The following is a 20,297-nucleotide window of genomic DNA, read 5'->3' as shown; positions in this document are numbered from 1 at the left end:
AAGGAGAACATAAAGATGACATATTAACAATACAAATATAGATATTATCTCCTGACCTGCAAGATTTTCTATACTAATATGAACTGGACAGTTTAATGTCATACACATTCAGACACAGATAGCAAGGCCCCCAGCAGATCTTTGTGTGATCGTATAGAATTACAAGGCTTCTAGGAATGATGTCAGGCTCTGTACATTAATGCACCAACATGAGCCACTGTCTCCTGCCACAGCTGTTCCAAACCCTCCTCCAATTAATATTGAAATGATCTCCATCCCTCTGGAAAGCAAGGGAATAAGCCTCTCTGTTACTGTGTATTATCAGCTTGGATAACCAGATAGAAGGCAGACAGTAATGTACCAGTATAAACAACAGAAATAACACAATAGCAAGTCATACGCCACTACTTAACAATGTTTATCTAGTTAGTCTATCTGTATGTCTCCCTTCTCTTCCTCTTGGCTAGTGGGGCACAAGCATAGCTCCTTAGACAGAGAAGGGGATGTTGGGACATAAAGAGAGCACTGTGAAAGCAGACACACAGAAGATCCTGTGTGGTAGTCTGGAGGCTGGGGACAGAGCATCGATAAGGCTGTGTGTGTGTGTTGGCCCTGGCTGTGAAGACAGGGTGCTGAAAGGAGGGTGTGAGAGCAAGGAGAGCTCAGTGGATAGGGATCTTATGATAGCTGCCCTGCTTTCCACAGGATCCCACTTCACTGGGCTTGGTGTTTTCATCGCTTTGGGATTTTATTGAGGAGGATTGCAAGAGTTTATCCAAATGTAGACATTACTAAACAACATCAAGAACGTGTACCTTTACACAGCTTCATGTTTCCAAAACAAAAGACATCCTAAATCCTGTCATATTTGATGTATGTAGAGAGACCTATGGTCCCACTAGAACCAGACAAGCCCTAACATTTAGTGTGTGTTTTGGGGGTTCAGGGATTGAGGCTTCATGTTGAGGTACTCCAGCACGAACACCTGCAGGATCTTTTTGAGGTTCTCGATGGTGGAGCGGTCCAGGTTCTGCTCGTTGTCATCAAACGTGTGCCACATTGAGGGGAAGGGGTGGGGATGAGATGGAGGATGCGCACACCTGAGATGAAATCAGAATACAAAGGTCATTAGTACCCTACAGAACACAGCCAAGCCTGTGTCAGAACCAGTGTGTTGTGTGTTTACCTCTGTTTAGGAATGGCATGTGGTCATCCTGCACCGGACCCACAGGCATACCGGGCCAGAAGTAATGTAATGTCATTTGGATGGTCCTTCAGCTGGCCCATGTGATGCAAACGACACTCTGAAAAGAGAGGGAACATTCAACACAGGGCTTAGCTAATTACAGAGTAGAGAGAGAGAGAGAGAGAGAGAGAGAGAGAGAGAGAGAGAGAGGGAGAGGGAGAAAGAGAGACAGACAGACAGACAGACAGACAGACAGACAGACAGACAGACAGACAGAGGCTGATAGAATGACAGACAGACAGATAGAGATTGATAGAATGACAGACAGACAGACAGACAGACAGACAGACAGACAGACAGACAGACAGACAGACAGACAGACAGACAGACAGACATTGGCTGATAGAATGACAGAGATCAGAGAGTGTGAGCTCTCACCAATGTTCTGTATTCTGGTGAGCCACCAGGCAGTGTTGGGGAACTGGTTGCCAAAGCGAGGGCTAGGGCCTCCAATCAGGTCTAAGAGCACAAACAGGTCTTGGAGGAGAGGGAGAAAGAAGGGAAGAAGAAGAAGAGGAGAGGAATAAATAGGATCCCCTCAGGTCAGTGTGTGAGAGGGTCCACCAGCCAGGTCCCATGGGAAAGTAACTCTCCACAGCCTGGAGATAACTCCCTAAAAGCCCACTCCCTGGAAGCTTTGAGGTTAAGGATGACATCATGCGTTCCTCCATGTGTTACATTAGTGCCATGCCCAATGCATGGCCCCTCTCTAAAACACACACTTACCTCACTGCAGGGCTATGAGCCTCTCTGAGATAGTCTCCTTTATCTCTCTTCCCTGACAGGAATGGTGCTATATTTGTTTAAACAACAGTAGTACTATATCTCCATAGCTAGGATACAGCTAGAATACAGAATAACACATCTTAGATTTATTTGACATAATGTTATTGTAGATGACATGACGAATGTCCAAATATATTCCACTACTCACGCCTCCTTAACGGTTGCTTGTTAAGGCTAAAATATATGTTTATAAATCAAACATATGAGACTTAAGATATATTTTAAGATAGCCCATCCCTGCTGCACTGCAACAAGGTGAATCTTAGGTCCCGATAAGCGCTGAATTTGCTGAATTTGTGTTTGAGTGTTTAAATACAGTGCATTCGGAAAGTATTCAGACCCCTTGACTTTTTCCACATTTTGTTATGTTACAGCCTTATTCTAAAATGAATTAAATAGTTTTTTCCCCCCATCAATCTACACACAATACCCCATAATGACAAAGCAAAAACAGGTTTTTAGAAATGTTTGCACATTTATTAAAAATAAAAAACTGAAATATAACATTTACATAAGTATTCAGACCCTTTGCTATGACACATGAAATTGAGCTCAGGTGCATCCTGTTTCCATTGATCATCCTTGAGATGTTTCTACAACTTGATTGGAGTCCACCTGTAGTAAATTCAATTAATTGGGCATGATTTGGAAAGGCACACACCTGTCTATATAAGGTCCTACAGTTGACAGTGCATGTCCGAGCAAAAACCAAGCCATGAGGTCGAAGGAATTGTCCATAGAGCTCCGAGACAGCATTGTGTCGAGGCACAGATCTGGGGAAGGGTACCAAAAAATTTCTGCAGCATTGAAGGTCCCCAAGAACACAGTGGCCTCCATCATTCTTAAATGGAAGAAGTTTACAACCACCAAGACGCTTCCTAGAAATGGCCTCCCGGCCAAACTGAGCAATCGGGGGAGAAGGGCCTTTGTCAGGGAGGTGACCAAGAACCCGATGGTCACTCTCCAGAGTTCCTATGTCGAGATGGGAGAACCTTCCAGAAGGACAACCATCTCTGCAGCACTCCACCAATCAGTCCTTTATGGTAGAGTGGCCAGACGGAAGCCACTCCTCATTAAAAGGCACATATCAGCCCGCTTGGAGTTTGACAAAAGGCACCTAAAGGACTCTCAGACCATGAGAAGCAAGATTCTCTGGTCTGATGAAAACAAGATTGAACTCTTTGGCCTGAATGCCAAGCGTCACGTCTGGAGGAAACATGGCACCATCCCTACGGGGAAGCATGGCGGTGGCAACATCATGCTGAGGGGATGTTTTTCAGCGGCAGGGACTGGGAGGCTATTCAGGATCGAGGGAAAGATGAACGGAGCAATGTACTGAGCGATCCTTGATGAAAACCTGCTCCAGAGCGCTCAGGACCTCAGACTGGGGCGAAGGTCCACCTTCCAACAGGACAACGACTCTAAGCACACAGCCAAGACAACACAGGAGATGCTTTGGGACAAGTCTCTGAATGTCCTTGAGTGGCCCAGTCAGAGCCTGGACTTGAACCCGATCGAACATCCCTGGAGAGACCTGAAAATAGCTGTGCAGCGAAGCTCCCCATCCAAACTGACAGAGCTTGAGAGGATCTGCAGAGAAGAATTGGAGAAACTCCCCAAATACAGCTGTGCCAAGCTTGTAGCGTCATACCCAAAAAGACTCAAGGCTGTAATCGCTGCCAAAGGTTCTTCTGTCACGTTGTATAAGGATTTGAAGACAGGGGCAGGAATACGTAAAGGGGTTTTATTTTCTCCACCCAAGACAAGGTACGACGGGGACGAAGCCCAAAACAAACACGTTGTGATGTCACGAGAGGCTGTGTCCTGGAGGGACGTTACATCCCCCTGAGGTGGCTGCAAACCCAGACAGCTATGGCTCCATCTGCTGGTATGGTCGGGAACTCCACCCCTCTATGGCCAATCTTCCCACGCAGCTGAAACAAAGGAGGAGCTGATGAGCTGAAGGTTTGGGAAGGGAAGAGACACACTGAGAGGGTGTGTGGGGGGGGAAGAGACACAGTCTCCAACCTGGGCTCTCTGGAGGACAAGAGTGCTGCACGTCCACTTCCATGAGGAATATAAGGATTTGGAGATACTTACCTTTGGGAAATACTCACCTTTGGATATATGCACCTGTGGAAATACGTGTGGGACATTTGGAAGGACGTTTTGCTGGGTTGGCCACTAGCTGCAACGTGGAATACAGTAAGGCTGGGGAAAAGTTATTTGAGCGAGGGAGAGTTATGATTTTGGATGTGGAAGAGACATCCCTGAACTGTTAACCCTTAAGAGCCACCAGAGAACAGAATTGTGTTATAATTTCGTTAGTTTCCCAAGACCTTTAATAAAATCCTTGTTTTGGTTGAACCTGGTCTCCTTGCACTACTTGAGCAACCCCGCTGAAAGCTGTGTAGCCTCTCGTGACATCACAGATGGTGGAGAATACGGGCACGCTCAGCGTTAATAGTGCATGTCAGAGGAGGATACCGAAGGTTTGATCACCCAGTTTTCCAAGTTGGCCGTAGGCTCCCCGCCCGACTGAAATGGAGGACATATTGAAAGCCCTTGTTGCTGGCCAGCAAGCCCAGATGCAAGCAAACGTGGCTCTCTTGGAGGAGCAAAAGAAAGCCAACCTTCTGAAGGCAGAGGAATTGCAGTTGCAGAGACAGATGGTTGTCCAAAATACCCGCCCAATAAAGGCAAGTGACTTTATATCTAAGATGGGAGCTACCGATGACATTGAGGCATACCTGCATGCATTTGAGGCCACGGCCACTAGGGAAGCCTGGCCCAAGCAACAGTGGGTTGGTCTGTTAGCCCCCTTCCTAACCGGGGAATCGCTGAATGCTGTCCGGGACCTGGGCCCTGACCAGGTTACTGACTATGATGCCCTGAAGTCTGAGATCCTCAGCAGATATGGACTCACAAAGTTTGGTATGGCCCAGCGCTTTCACAGCTGGACCTTCCAACCAGACCAACCTCCTCGGGCGCAGATGCATGAACTTGTCCGAATCGCAAGGAAATGGCTGGATCCGCAGAGGAATACAGCAGCGGCGGTGGTGGAGGCCGTTGTGGTGGATCGTTACCTACGCGCCCTGCCTTATGAGGCAAAACGGTTCATCAGTCAACAGGCCTTGACCACGGCTGATCTGACCGTGGAAGCTGTGGAAAAGTACCAGGCCACAGCGGAGATGCTGAATGCTTCCCGAAAAGACCCCAGGAGTGCGGCCCCACCACAAATGGGAAGAACCCGTCCAAAGGACCCCAAGGTCTCGAACCCAGCCACGTCAGGACTTATCCCGGCTCCAGGGGGAGCCAGAAACCAGGCGGGTCCAAGAAGAGTACACCAGGAGGGGGGAAACTCGACAGTGTTACCGGTGTGGGGAGATGGGACATATCTCCTGGCAGTGTGGGAAACCAGCCGATGAACCTATGCCCACTGCGGAGTCCTCCAGCTCAGCACCCACACACCGTTTGCCTCGCTCTTGGGAGTCGTAGATGGCGGCCCAGATCGACCCCCCACCTGCCCGGTAACTGTGAATCACCATGATGTGGAGGCCTTACTGGATTCTGGTAGCCGGGCCACCCTGGTGCGTAAGGATTTGGTGGGCCCAACGTGTCTGACCCCCGGGGAAAGTCCTCCCAGTTTCCTGTGTCCATGGGGACACCAGAGAATACCCCATTACTGAACTTACAATGACCAGCACACGGGGAACCATACACACGACGGCGGGGGTGGTTGATTCCCTCCCCGTCCCTGTCCTAATTGGACGAGACTGCCCAGCCTTTTACCCACTCTGGAGAGAGTCTCAGGAGAGGATAACCCGAGTACCTCGGAAACGGAGAGGCAAGACTCATCCTGGGAAGGCTCCGGTGCAATCCTCCGAATTACTCACTCCCGCCCGGGCTCGGATAGGGATGGCAGGTGCCCAGACCGACACAGAGACGGAGCTACAGAATCTGGACAAAGAACTGTCTGGTCTGAAGGGGACCGCTGAGAGGTATCGTTTGTTAAAGCAACAGTTAGACATGAAGACAGAAGAGTTAGATATCCTCCAGGCTAAACTCCAACAGAGCTCCTTCCATAAGCAACAGGAGGAGCTGGAGAGGCTGCGCAGGACCATCGAGGAGTGTGAGGAGACCCTGCGCAGGAGTAAGGAGGTCCAGAAGAAGGCAGAGGAGAAGTACAAGGTGTTGGAGAACAAGATGAAGAATGCGGAGGCAGAGAGAGAGAAGGAACTGAAAGCTGCTCAACAGAAGCTAAACTCTGCTAAAACCAAGGCTGATGCGTTCAGTAAGAAACTCAAGGAGAGACAACAGGAGGCTGAGTCCCTGGTCCTAGAGTTGGAGGAGTTGAAGAGAGAGCAGTCTGGCAAGCACCACGGCAATGCGGACGCCCTCTCCCGGCGTGATGCCTTCTTCGCTGCCTTTACCCCGACGAGGACGTCGGTCCCGAGGAGGGGGGATGTGTGATGTCACGAGAGGCTGTGTCCTGGAGGGACGTTACATCCCCCTGAGGTGGCTGCAAACCCAGACAGCTATGGCTCCATCTGCTGGTATGGTCGGGAACTCCACCCCTCTATGGCCAATCTTCCCACGCAGCTGAAACAAAGGAGGAGCTGATGAGCTGAAGGTTTGGGAAGGGAAGAGACACACTGAGAGGGTGTGTGGGGGGGGAAGAGACACAGTCTCCAACCTGGGCTCTCTGGAGGACAAGAGTGCTGCACGTCCACTTCCATGAGGAATATAAGGATTTGGAGATACTTACCTTTGGGAAATACTCACCTTTGGATATATGCACCTGTGGAAATACGTGTGGGACATTTGGAAGGACGTTTTGCTGGGTTGGCCACTAGCTGCAACGTGGAATACAGTAAGGCTGGGGAAAAGTTATTTGAGCGAGGGAGAGTTATGATTTTGGATGTGGAAGAGACATCCCTGAACTGTTAACCCTTAAGAGCCACCAGAGAACAGAATTGTGTTATAATTTCGTTAGTTTCCCAAGACCTTTAATAAAATCCTTGTTTTGGTTGAACCTGGTCTCCTTGCACTACTTGAGCAACCCCGCTGAAAGCTGTGTAGCCTCTCGTGACGTCACAACGTATATATATATATATATATATATAACTCAGGGATGTAACCCAAACAAAAGAGCGAGGTGTAAACCTCTAAACAATACATGGGACGAGACCGGTAATAACAAGAGCACAATACACGGTACTCACAAGACCAACGGACATGGGACAATAATCGACCAGGACAATGGGGAACAGAGGGCACATATTAATCAGGGGGAATGGTAACCAGGAGTGCGTAATGAGACAAGACAGTCCGGGGTTGGTGGTAATGAACCAGATCAGTGATGCCTATAAGGCCAGTGACATAAACCTCCGGAGCTGGTGAACGGAATGAGCAGCAGTACCGGGGGGACTCGTGACAATACCCCGACGCGCTGCACTAGCAGTGGGATGACACCGGCCTCCCGGGACGACCACAGGAACGCAGTGCGGATCGGTCAGGGTGCCGACGGTGAAAATTCCTGGTCATCGAAGCATCCAGGATGTCCACCGCAGGAACCCAGTAACGCTCCTCTGGGTCGTACCCTTCCCAGTCGATGAGGTACTGGAGACGCCCCGCCCGACGCCTCGAATCCAGGACTTCACGGACCGAGTACGCCAGACCTCCCTAGATGTCCAGAGGAGGAGGCGGGGCGTCACTGGGACCAGCCTCAGCGAGGGGACCAGGCACCACTGGCCTGAGGAGAGACACATGAAAAGTCGGTTTCATGCGGTAATCAGCAGGGAGTTGCAAACGGTACGTTACCTAATTAACCCTCCTCAGGACTTTAAACCGCAGGCTCAGCTTCCGGCAGGGCAAGCGGAGGGGCAGGTTCTGGGTGGAGAGTCAGACCCGGTTGCCTGGAGAGAAAACAGGCGCCTCACTGTGGTGGTGGTCGGCCAGTTCCTTGTGCCAACGCACGGCCCGCTGGAGACAAGTGTGCGCAGCGTTCCAGATCTCCTCAGCATGCCGAAACCACTCGTCCACCGCAGGGGCCTTGGTCTGGCTCGGATGCCAAGGTGCCAGGGCCGGCTGATACCCCAACATAGACTGGAGGAGTGGCGGAGTGAATTCTGCGCGTACTCAGCCCAAGGTGGAAAATCCGCCCACACCCCCGGGCGGTCCTGACAGTAACACCTCAGGAACCTGCCCACTTCCTGATTGACCCTCTCCACCTGCCCATTAGCTTGAGGACGGTACCCGGAGGTGAGACTGACCGTGACCCCCAGACGTTCCATGAACGCTTTCCATGCGCGTGAGGTGAACTGAGGACCACAGTCTGACACAATGTCCTCCGGGATCCCGTAGTGCAGGAAGACGTGTGTAAAAAGAGCCTCCGCGGTTTGCATGACCGACGGGTACCCAGGCAGAGGAAGGAGGAGACAAGCTTTGGAAAACCGGTCCACAACGACGAGAACGGTGGTGTTCCCCTGGGAGGGGGGAAGGTCAGTGACAAAGTCCTCTGAGAGGAATAGATGTAAATCCGGACGTCCCTAGCCAAGGTGGGCCACTAGTACTTCTCAGTCAGGCAGGCGATGGTATGGCGTATCCCAGGATGACCCGACACAGGCGCCGTGTGCGCCCAGGAAAGGAGGCGGTCCCGCACACCCGTGGGCACGTAGGCGCGGTTCTCCGGGCACTGTGCAGGTGCGGGTTCCGTACGCAGGGCCTGCTGTATGTCGGCGTACACATCCCACACCACTGGCGCGATGATACGGAACGGAGGGAGGATGGGGGTCTCCTCTTTCTGCCTCTCCTCTGCCTGGGTTGGAGCAGGGGAATTCCCTGGCTTGTCACCTCCTCGCCTATTAGTGGATAGAGGGCAGGCCGGGGAGAAATGACCCCTTTCTCCACCATAGGAGCAGAGGCCCAGATTCCTCCTTCTCCGATGCTCTGCCTCGGGCAAATGTGCAGAGCCCACCTCCATCGGCTCTGGCCACGGTGCAGTTGTAGCCATGGGCTCCGGATTCCGTGCAGATCTTCGTCTGGACCGCAGGAGGTTGTCCAACTGGATCGCCATGCTGATGAGCTGGTCGAGTGACAGGTTGTCATCACGGCAGGCTAACTCCATCTGTACCTCTCCTGCAGCCCTTTTGGAGGCGACTCCGGGATGCTGACCTTCTAGGCAGAGTTGCAACGAAAAAGCCATATCTCAGACTGGCCAATAAAAATAAAAGATTAAGATGGGCAGTCTGAGATATGGCTTTTTCTTTGCAACTCTGCCTAGAAGGTCAGCATCCCGGAGTCGCCTCTTCACTGTTGACGTTGAGACTGGTGTTTTGCGGGTACTATTTAATGAAGCTGCCAGTTGAGGACCTGTGAGGCGCCTGTTTCTCAAACTAGACACTCTAATGTATATGTCCTCTTGCTCAGTTGTGCACCAGGGCCTCCCACTCTTCTTTCTATTCTGGGTAGAGCCATTTTCCGCTGTTCTGTGAAGGGAGTAGTACACAGCGTTGTACGAGATCTTCAGTTTCTTGGAAATTTCTTGCATGGAATAGCCTTCATTTCTCAGAACAAGAATAGACTGACGAGTTTCAGAAGAAAGTTATTTGTTTCTGGCCATTTTGAGGCTGTAATCGAACCCACAATTGCTGATGCTCCAGATACTCAACTAGTCTCAAGAAGGCCAGTTGTATTGCTTCTTTAATCAGCACAACAGTTTTCAGCTTTGCTAACGTAATTGCAAAAGGGTTTTTTAATGATCAATTAGCCTTTTAAAATGATAAACTTGGATTAGCAAACACAACGTGCCTTTGGAACACAGTACTGATGGTTGCTGATAATTGGCCTCTGTACGCCTATGTAGATATTCCATTAAAAATCAGCCGTTTCCAGCTACAATAGCCATTTACAACATTAACAATGTCTACACTGTATTTCTGATCAATTTGATGTTATTTTAATGGACAAAAAAAGTGTTTTTCTTGAACGGTAGTGTATATACACATACTAATCAAGGGGAATGGGAACCAGGTGTGAGACAAGACAGTCCAGGGTTGGTGGTAATGAACCAGATCAGTGACGCCTAGTAGGCCGGTGACGTACAGTGCCTTGCAAAAGTATTCATCCCCCTTAAGTTTTTCCTATTTTGTTGCATTACAACCTGTAATTTAAATTGATTTTTATTTGGATTTCATGTAATGGACAGACACAAAATAGTCAAAATGTCACGACTTCCGCCGAGGCTGCCTCCCCTCCTTGTTTGGGCAGGTTTCGGCGTTCGGCGTCACCGGCTTACTAGTTACTGTCGATCCATTTATCATCACTCCATTTGTCTTGTCTTCAATCACACACACCTGGTCCTTATTCGCTCATTAGTCATGGTATAATTGTTCCCTCTGCTTCCTTGTCTGTGTGGGTGATTGTTTATTGTGGAGGTTTGTGAAGCTCGGTGGAGCTCGTGTATTCTGTATTGACGGTAGTATTTTCCCGTGTGCCTTGTAATTTCCAGTGCGCCTGTTTTGTGCCCTGGAGTGTGTTTGACGCATTTCTGCGTAAACCTGTATTTTGCGGATTAAAGTCTGTTATTCTGTGATTTACCCTCCTGCGACTTCTTCAACACACCCTCATCACACAATCACCCACCTGAATATGGAGTCAGCGGGAGAGACGCACATGCCTGGAGTCGTGGAACGGTTCAAGGAGCATTCAACTATGCTAGCCAGCTTGGGTGAAGCGATGGGTAGGCTTCTTCAGGTCGTCCAACGCCTGGAGAGGAGAGAGCCCGATCCGTCGAGACCCGCTGGTCAACCGGATCCCGCCACCTATACCCCAGCACCCGGAGGGATCCAGATATCCCGACCAGGGGAGTTCGACGGGTCAGCGGCGCTGTGCCAAGGATTTCTTCTCCAACTGGAGCTCTACTACTCCAGCATCCGGCCGGTTCCATCGGAGCGGGAGAAGGTGTCCACCCTCGTCTCCTGCCTCTCTGGGAAAGCCCTGGAGTGGGCCAACGCGGTGTGGAACGAAGGAGGAGCCGCATTGGAGAACTACGGGGAGTTCGCTCGCCTCTTCCGGGCGATCTTCGATCACCCGCCCGATGGTCGAGTGAGCGGCTGGTCCACCTGAGGCAGGGGACGAGGACTGCGCAGGACTTTGCATTGGAGTTTCGAACTCTGGCAACTGGGTCCGGGTGGAACGAGCGGGCCCTGATTGACCAGTTCCGGTGCCATCTGCGAGAGGACGTCCGACGGGAGCTAGCCTGCCGTGACACCATGTTGTCCTTCTCGCAACTGGTGAACATGGCCATTCGTTTTGGACAACCTGCTGGCAACCAGAGGACGTCCTTGAGAAGGTCTGCCCGTTTCCATCCCGGCCAACTCGGATCCAGAACCGATGGAGATGGGTGGAACCGCTAGCCGAGAGAGCGGAGGACGACAACGCCAGTGCCACACTGGTGGCGCAAAGCGACATTTCACCACACGTTGTCGTCAACGCTCTTCAAGCTCCGCCCCCGTGCGTTCTTTTCAAAGAAGCTCAGCCCGGCGGAGCAGAACTACAGCGTTTGTGATCGGGAGCTGTTAGCTGTTGTCCGAGCCTTGACCATGTGGAGGCATTGGCTCGAGGGGGCAAAACACCCTTTCCTCGTCTGGACGGACCACCGTAACCTGGAGTACATCCGTGCAGCGAGGAGGTTGAATCCTCGCCAGGCCAGGTGGGCCCTATTCTTCACCCGGTTTGATTTCACTCTATCATACATCCCGGGTACGAAGAACGTGAAGGCAGACGCGCTGTCCTGGCTGTATGACACAGAGGAAAGGCCCAGAGACAACACTCCCATACTGCCGGCCTCCTGCATTGTGGCGCCGGTAGTATGGGCAATGGACGCGGATATAGAGCAGGCATTACGCACGGATCCCTCTCCACCTCAGTGTCCAGATGGGCTACAGTACGTGCCTGCTCTTATCCGTGATCGTCTGATCTACTGGGCACACACGTCACCCTCCTCTGGTCACCCAGGTATCGGCCGTACAGTGCGCTGCCTGACCGGAAAATACTGGTGGCCTACCTTGGCTAAGGACGTGAGGGTGTATGTCTCCTCCTGCTCAGTGTGTGCCCAGAGTAAGGCACCTAGGCACCTCCCAGCTGGTAAGTTACAACCTTTACCAGTTCCACAACGACCATGGTCTCACCTAAGTGTTGATTTTCTAACTGATCTTCCCATCTCCCAAGGTAAAACCACCATCCTGGTCGTTGTGGACCACTTTTCTAAAGCCTGCCGCCTCCTTCCTCTGCCCGGTCTCCCCACGGCTCTGCAAACTGCGGAGGCCCTGTTTACACATGTCTTCTGGCACTACGGGGTACCAGAGGATATAGTGTCTGACCGAGGTCCCCATTTCACGTCCAAGGTCTGGAAGGCGTTCATGGAACGTCTGGGGGTCTCGGTCAGCCTGACCTCTGGGTTCCACCCCAAGAGTAATGGGAAGGTGGAATGGGTAAATCAGGACGTGGGTAGGTTCCTGCGGTCCTACTGCTAGGAGGGGCCGGGGGAGTGGTTGGTGTTCTTGCCATGGGCAGAATATGCCCAGAACTCTCTCTGCCACTCCTCCACTAACCTAACGCCTTTCCAGTGTATTCTAGGTTACCAACCGGTTCTGGCACTGTGGCACCAGAGCCAGACCGAGGCTCCTGCGGTGGATGACTGGTTTCGGCGCGCGGAGGAGACGTGGGATGCTGCCCATGTTCACCTCCAACACGCCGTGCGTCGTCAGAAGGCCATCGCTAACCGCCACCGCAGTGAGGCCCCCGTCTTTTTACCGGGGGATTGGGTCTGGCTCTCGACCCAGAATCTGCCCCTCTGCCTGCCCTGCCGGAAGCTGAGCCTGCGGTTTGTGGGGCCGTTCAAAGTCCTGAGGAGAGTCAACGAGGTCACTTATAGGTTATTACTTCCCCCTGATTACCGTATTAACCCCTCGTTTCATGTGTCTCTCCTCAGGCCGGTGGTAGCTGGTCCGCTCCAGGACGCTGAGGTGCGGGAGGTCCCTCCACCTCCTCTGGACATCGAGGGGGCCCCGGCGTACTCTGTCCGTTCCATCCTGGATTCGAGGCGTCGGGTGGGGGGCCTTCAGTACCTCGTGGAGTGGGAGGGGTACGGTCGGAGGAACGGTGCTGGGTTGCGGTGAGGGATATCCTCGATCCCTCCATGTTACGGGATTTCCACCGTCACCATCCGGCTCGCCCTGCTCCACGTCCTCTTGGCCATCCCCGAGGCCAGGATCGGCGCACTGCTGGAGCCGTGCGTCAATGGGGGGGGTACTGTCATGACTTTCGCAGAGGCTGCCTCCCCTCCTTGTTCGGGCAGGTTTCGGCGTTCGGCGTTACCGGCTTACTAGCTACTGCAGATCCATTTATCATCACTCCATTTGTCTTGTCTTCAATCACACACACCTGGTCCTTATTCGCTCATTAGTCTTGGTATAATTGTTCCCTCTGCTTCCTTGTCTGTGTGGGTGATTGTTTATTGTGGAGGTTTGTGAAGCTCGGTGGAGCTCGTGTATTGTGTATCGACGGGAGTATTTTCCCGTGTGCCTTGTATTTTCCAGTGCGCCTGTTTTGTGCTCTGGAGTGTGTTTGACGCATTTCTGCGTAAACCTGTATTTTGCGGATTAAAGCCTGTTATTCTGTGATTTACCCTCCTGCGCCTGACTTCTTCAATACCACCTCAAGTGAAATGAAAAAAATAACTTGTTTCAAAAAATTCTAAAAAATAAATAAGGAAAAGTGGTGCGTGCATATGTATTCACCCCCTTTGCTATGAAGCCCCTAAATAAGATCTGGTGCAACTAATTACCTTCAGAAGTCACATAATTAGTTAAATAAAGTCCACCTGTGTGCAATCTAAGTGTCACATGATCTGTCACATGATCTCAGTATATACAGTGGGGGAAAAAAGTATTTAGTCAGCCACCAATTGTGCAAGTTCTCCCACTTAAAAAGATGAGAGAGGCCTGTAATTTTCATCATAGGTACACGTCAACTATGACAGACAAAATGAGAAGAAAAAAATCCAGAAAATCACATTGTAGGATTTTTAATGAATTTATTTGCAAATTATATATAGTGGAAAATAAGTATTTGGTCAATAACAAAAGTTTCTCAATACTTTGTTATATACCCTTTGTTGGCAATGACACAGGTCAAATGTTTTCTGTAAGTCTTCACAAGGTTTTCACACATTGTTGCTGGTATTTTGGCCCATTCCTCCATGCAGATCTCCTCTAGAGCAGTGATGTTTTGGGGCTGTCGCTGGGCAACACAGACTTTCAACTCCCTCCAAAGATTTTCTATGGGGTTGAGATCTGGAGACTGGCTAGGCCACTCCAGGACCTTGAAATGCTTCTTACGAAGCCACTCCTTCGTTGCCCGGGCGGTGTGTTTGGGATCATTGTCATGCTGAAAGACCCAGCCACGTTTCATCTTCAATGCCCTTGCTGATGGAAGGAGGTTTTCACTCAAAATCTCACGATACTTGGCCCCATTCATTCTTTCCTTTACACGGATCAGTCGTCCTGGTCCCTTTGCAGAAAAACAGCCCCAAAGCATGATGTTTCCACCCCCATGCTTCACAGTAGGTATGGTGTTCTTTGGATGCAACTCAGCATTCTTTGTCCTCCAAACACGACGAGTTGAGTTTTTACCAAAAAGTTATATTTTGGTTTCATCTGACCATATGACATTCTCCCAATCCTCTTCTGGATCATCCAAATGCACTCTAGCAAACTTCAGACGGGCCTGGACATGTACTGGCTTAAGCATGGGGACACGTCTGGCACTGCAGGATTTGAGTCCCTGGCGGCGTAGTGTGTTACTGATGGTAGGCTTTATTACTTTGGTCCCAGCTCTCTGCAGGTCATTCACTAGGTCCCCCGTGTGGTTCTGGGATTTTTGCTCACCGTTCTTGTGATCATTTTGACCCCACGTGGTGAGATCTTGCGTGGAGCCCCAGATCGAGGGAGATTATCAGTGGTCTTGTATGTCTTCCATTTCCTAATAATTGCTCCCACAGTTGATTTCTTCAAACCAAGCTGCTTACCTATTGCAGATTCAGTCTTCCCAGCCTGGTGCAGGTCTACAATTTTGTTTCTGGTGTCCTTTGACAGCTCTTTGGTCTTGGCCATAGTGGAGTTTGGAGTGTGACTGTTTGAGGTTGTGGACAGGTGTCTTTTATGCTGATAACAAGTTCAAACAGGTGCCATTAATACAGGTAACGAGTGGAGGACAGAGGAGCCTCTTAAAGAAGAAGTTACAGGTCTGTGAGAGCCAGAAATCTTGCTTGTTTGTAGGTGACCAAATACTTATTTTCCACCATAATTTGCAAATAAATTCATAAAAAATCCTACAATGTGATTTTCAGGATTTTTTTTTCTCAATTTGTCTGTCATAGTTGACGTGTACCTATGATGAAAATTACAGGCCTCTCTCATCTTTTTAAGTGGGAGAACATGCACAATTGGTGGCTGACTAAATACTTTTTTTCCCCACTGTATACACCTGTTCTGAAAGGCCCCAGAGTCTGCAATACCAATAAGCAAGGGGCACCACCAAGCAAGCGGCACCATGAAGACCAAGGAGCTCTCCAAACAGGTCAGGGACAAAGTTGTGGAGAGGCAAAGATCAGGGTTGGGTTCTAAAAAAATATCAGAAACTTTGAACATCCCACGGAGCACCATTAAATCCATTATTAAAAAATGGAAAGAATATGGCACCACAACAAACCTGCCAAGAGAGGGCCGCCCACCAAAACTCTCGGACCAGGCAAGGAGGGCATTAATCAGAGAGGCAACAAAGAGACCAAAGATAACCCTGAAGGAGCTGCAAAGCTCCACAGCGGCGATTGGAGTATCTGTCCATAGGACCACTTTAAGCCGTACACTCCATAGAGCTGGGCTTTACGAAAGAGTGGCCAGAAAAAAGCCATTGCTTAAAGAAGAAAATAAGCAAACACGTTTGGTGTTCGCCAAAAGGCATGTGGGAGACTCCCCAAACATATGGAAGAAGGTACTCTGGTCAGATGAGACTAAAATTGAGCTTTTTGGCCATCAAGGAAAACGCTATGTCTGGCGCAAACCCAACACCTCTTATCACCCCGAGAACACCATCCCCAGAGTGAAGCATGGTGGTGGCAGCATCATGCTGTGGAGATGTTTTTCATTGGCAGGGACTGGGAAACTGGTCAGAATTGAAGGAATGATGGATGGCGCTAAATACAAGGAAATTCTTGAGGGAAACCTGTTTCAGTCTTCCAGAGATTTGAGACTGGGACGGCGGTTCACCTTCCAGCAGGACAATGACCCTAAGCATACTGCTAAAGCAACAGTCGAGTGGTTTAAGGGGAAACATTTAAATGTCTTGGAATGGCCTAGTCAAAGCCCAGACCTCAATCCAATTGAGAATCTGTGATATGACTTAAAGATTGCTGTACACCAGCGGAACCCATCCAGCTTGAAGGAGCTGGAGCAGTTTTGCCTTTTGCCAGTGGCTAGACGTGCCAAGCTTATCATACCCCAAGAGACTTGCAGCTGTAATTGCTGCAAAAGGTGGCTCTACAAAGTATTGACTTTGGGGGGGGGGTGAATAGTTATGCACGCTCAAGTTTTCTGTTTTTTTGTCTTATTTCTTGTTTGTCTCACAATAAAAAATATTTTGCATCTTCAAAGTGGTAGGCATGTTGTGTAAATCAAATGATACAAACCCCCCAAAAATCAATTTTAATTCCAGGTTGTAAGGCAACAAAATAGGAAAAATGCCAAGGGGAGTGAATACTTTCGCAAGCCACTGTAGACCTCCGGAGCTGGTGAACGGAATGAGCAGCAGTACCGGGGGGATCCGTGATATCTACAACAAAGTACTGAGTAAAGGGTCTGAATACTTACGTAAATGTGATATTTCCGTTTTTTATTTTAAATACATTTGCTAAAAATTCTAAAAACCTGTTTTTGCTTTGTCATTATGGGGTATTGTGTGTAGATTGATGAGGGAAAAAAACAATTTAATCAATTTTAGAATAAGGCTGTAACGTAACAAAATGTGGAAAAAGTCAAGGAGTCTGAATACTTTCCGAATGCACTGTATGTGCCTGTAATGCCTGACATACAATGCCATGCATTTCATTGGTGTCTGTGGCTCCAGGTGGGTGTGCTGCGTTCTCCATCTTCTTGGCCAGGTGGCGGGAGCCATACAGGGAATCTGTAGAGGTCCACTGGAACAGAGCCTCCTCACCATCAAAGAACAACAGCTGGAGAGAAAGGTTGGGACTGGATCCCTGAGAGAGAATGAGAGAGAGAGAGTGAGACAGAGAGAAAGACAAAAGGGGGGGCAGAAAGTGAAAGAGATGTTTATTGGTCACTGCACACAGTACTTTGGGAACTACTTTGCTGCCACCTATTGGTTTAAACAAAACACTGCTATGAAGAAATCATTATTCATGGTGGCCTTTGTCACTGTCTGCACAGTCAGATAAACATGTCCCCTGGCCCAGCCCTATGGCAGCCCCTGTCACTCAGGACCCACCCCCTCAGACTGAGGTCAGCTGACCCATGGAGAAGGGCAGCAGAGACAGCAATGTGAGGAGGCTCTCTGACTGCTAAGTGAATTCCATCAGAGGGTAGTGCGTACGGCCCAGTACATCACTGGGGCCAAGCTTCCTGCCATCCAGGACCTCTATACCAGGCGGTGTCAGAGGAAGGCCCTCAAAATTGTCAAAGACTCCAGCCACCCTAGTCATAGACTGTTCTCTCTGCTACCGCATGGCAAGCGGTACCGGAGCGCCAAGTCTAGGTCCAAAAGGCTTCTCAACAGCTTCTACCCCCAAGCCATAAGAATCCTGAACAGCTAATCATGGCTACCCGGACTACATGCACTGCCCCCCCACCCCCACCCTATCTTTTTACGCTGCTGCTACTCTGTTAATTATTTACGCATAGTCACTTTAACTCTACCCACATGTACATATTACCTCGACTACCTCAACTAGCCGGTGCCCCCGCACATTGACTCTGCACCGGTACCCCCCCTGTATATAGCCTCCCTACTGTCATTTTATTTTACTTCTGCTCTTTTTTTCTCAACACTTTTTAATAATAATAATAATAATATGCCATTTAGCAGACGCGTTTATCCAAAACGACTTTCAGTCATGTGCACATACATTTTTACGTATGGGTGGTCCCGGGGATCGAACCCACTACCCTGGCGTTACAAGCGCCATGCTCTACCAATTGCGCTACAGAGTTGTTGTTGTTTTATTTTACTTTTTTATTAAAAAATAAATGCATTGTTGGTTAAGGGCTGTAAGTAAGCATTTCACGGTAATGTCTACACCTGTTGTATTCGGCGCATGTGGCAAATACAATTTGATTTGATTTGATTTGATCTCTTTTCATTTCTCAACATCCTGCAATTCTTTGTTGATCTTGGCTACAGCTGTGTAAAAACTTTGAGTGGGTTTTTCCTAACTTTTCTGATTTAATATTGCTCAGCAAACTATTCTGCATTCTATAAATGATTCTACAGACTAAAGTGGACACATAAGAAAATTCTCAACCTTTCCCCACCTTTAGAGTCTTCAACTCGTGGTCCAGAGCCTGTACCAGCTCCAGCATCATGGCACAGGGCACCGCTGAGTCCGTGGCACCCAGGAACTCACGCCCATGCCACTGGGGAGGGTAGTACTTGGAGTCATAGTGGCACGCCAGCACCAGACGGCGCTTGGCGGAGGGGTTGAGAGTTGCGATGATGTTGTTGAAGGTCATGGGACCGTAAGGGGTGTGTGACTCAAACGTGTCCTCCTTAACATCCCAGCCTGCCCTAGGGGACCCAGGGTGCTCTAGATGTGCTAGTGGGAGACACATGTTTCACAATTAAATAGACAAAGCATTGGGAAACACATTGGGAAACACTTATCGGACGTCATCCTGGTAATTGACTGAGAAGAACTGACTAAAACCCCTCTCCTACATCGATTGACTAGCCTAATCATCTCTATGACGTTATAAGTAGACCACACACAGTCGATTGTTCATGCCCTCAGCCATGGGGATACCGACCTGTTGCACTGCCAGGCTACCTGCAGAGATGGGGTACCGTGACACTAGCAGAGGCCTGAGGTCCCTCTGCCACATCTGGTTCAAGTCTGTGTGTGACAAGACCCTGGTGATGTCACTGGAGCTGAGGGTGCTGGGCTTGTGGCCAATCTGGACAGAAAAGACGAGAGGAGACGAGAGGGACAAGATAAGACAAGAGAATCAGAATCAGGGCAGCTTCTCTGATATCCATGAGGATCAGCCTGTGGGTTGAAAAAAGGCATCACAGATGCAATACTTGTCCTCATTAATCACAGTTAGTTCAACCAAGGAGGTAGATTAGTTTAACATTTTAACATTTTAGTAGATGCTCTTATCCATAGCTACTTACAGGAGCAATTAGGTTAAGTGCCTTGCTTAAGGGCACATCGACAGATGTTTTGGCTCTGAGATTCAAACCAGCAACCTTTTGGTTACTGGTCCAACGCTCTTAACCGCTACGCTAGGCTTCAACCTCTCACAAAGCTATGAGCAAAGACATCCATGCAGGGAAACTAATACCATTGCTAATCACTACCATCTTGTTCCAATGGTTTTGGGGATCTACAGTGTGTAGAAGGAAATATACAGTTTAGAAACTGTGAAAGAACATTGTGCTACAGTTGCAACGTGCAGACCTACAAAGTAGAAAACTCCTCTAGTGATACATTAACATTTTACTAGGCAAGTCAGTTAAGAACAAATTCTTATTTACAATGACAGACTACACCGGCCAACGCTGGGCCAATTGTGCAATTGGCCATTATGATTTGCTACAGTGTGTTACTTTGATGTCTCTTGTTTACAACACCTTGCTATATGATCATCTGTATATTGTCTCTGGCTAATGTGCACCATCAAGACAAGCTACACATAATCTGACAGGGTTACCCAATCGTCAAATCAAAGATTACAGTTGGTCCTTTGTGGCTCAGTTGATAGAGCATGGCGCTTGCAACACAAGGGTTATGAGTTTGATTCCTATGGGGGACCAGTATGAAAAAGAGAATGTATACACTCACTACTGTTAATGATTACAATGTAAATATAGGAGATTATAAAGGAGAAAGCAAATAGGTCCTGAATCTGTCTATAACAAACTAAGCTTGAATATCATTCTGGAAAGACACACACGGACATCAAAT

The 20,297-nt window shown here is 49.3% G+C and overlaps 1 protein-coding gene across 1 annotated transcript; it reads right to left on the bottom strand.

Moving 5' to 3' along the window:
- Positions 1 to 922: 922 nt before the first annotated feature.
- LOC123481862 (glutaminyl-peptide cyclotransferase-like) lies at positions 923 to 19,658 on the bottom strand. Its single transcript, XM_045207418.1, has 9 exons — positions 19,635 to 19,658; positions 19,158 to 19,284; positions 18,646 to 18,926; positions 17,187 to 17,354; positions 9,012 to 9,075; positions 8,699 to 8,791; positions 1,625 to 1,723; positions 1,238 to 1,304; positions 923 to 1,100 (listed from the first exon to the last, which is right to left on the bottom strand). The coding sequence occupies exons 1-9, from the start codon at positions 19,656 to 19,658 to the stop codon at positions 923 to 925; spliced, it is 1,101 nt and encodes a 366-aa protein (XP_045063353.1).
- Positions 19,659 to 20,297: the final 639 nt, after the last annotated feature.

Source organism: Coregonus clupeaformis, chromosome 25, assembly GCF_020615455.1.
Source record: "Coregonus clupeaformis isolate EN_2021a chromosome 25, ASM2061545v1, whole genome shotgun sequence".
In the NCBI taxonomy this organism is placed as follows: domain Eukaryota; kingdom Metazoa; phylum Chordata; class Actinopteri; order Salmoniformes; family Salmonidae; genus Coregonus; species Coregonus clupeaformis.
The sequence above is the reverse complement of the archived record's forward strand: the minus strand, read 5'-3'. Positions and strand labels throughout refer to the sequence as shown.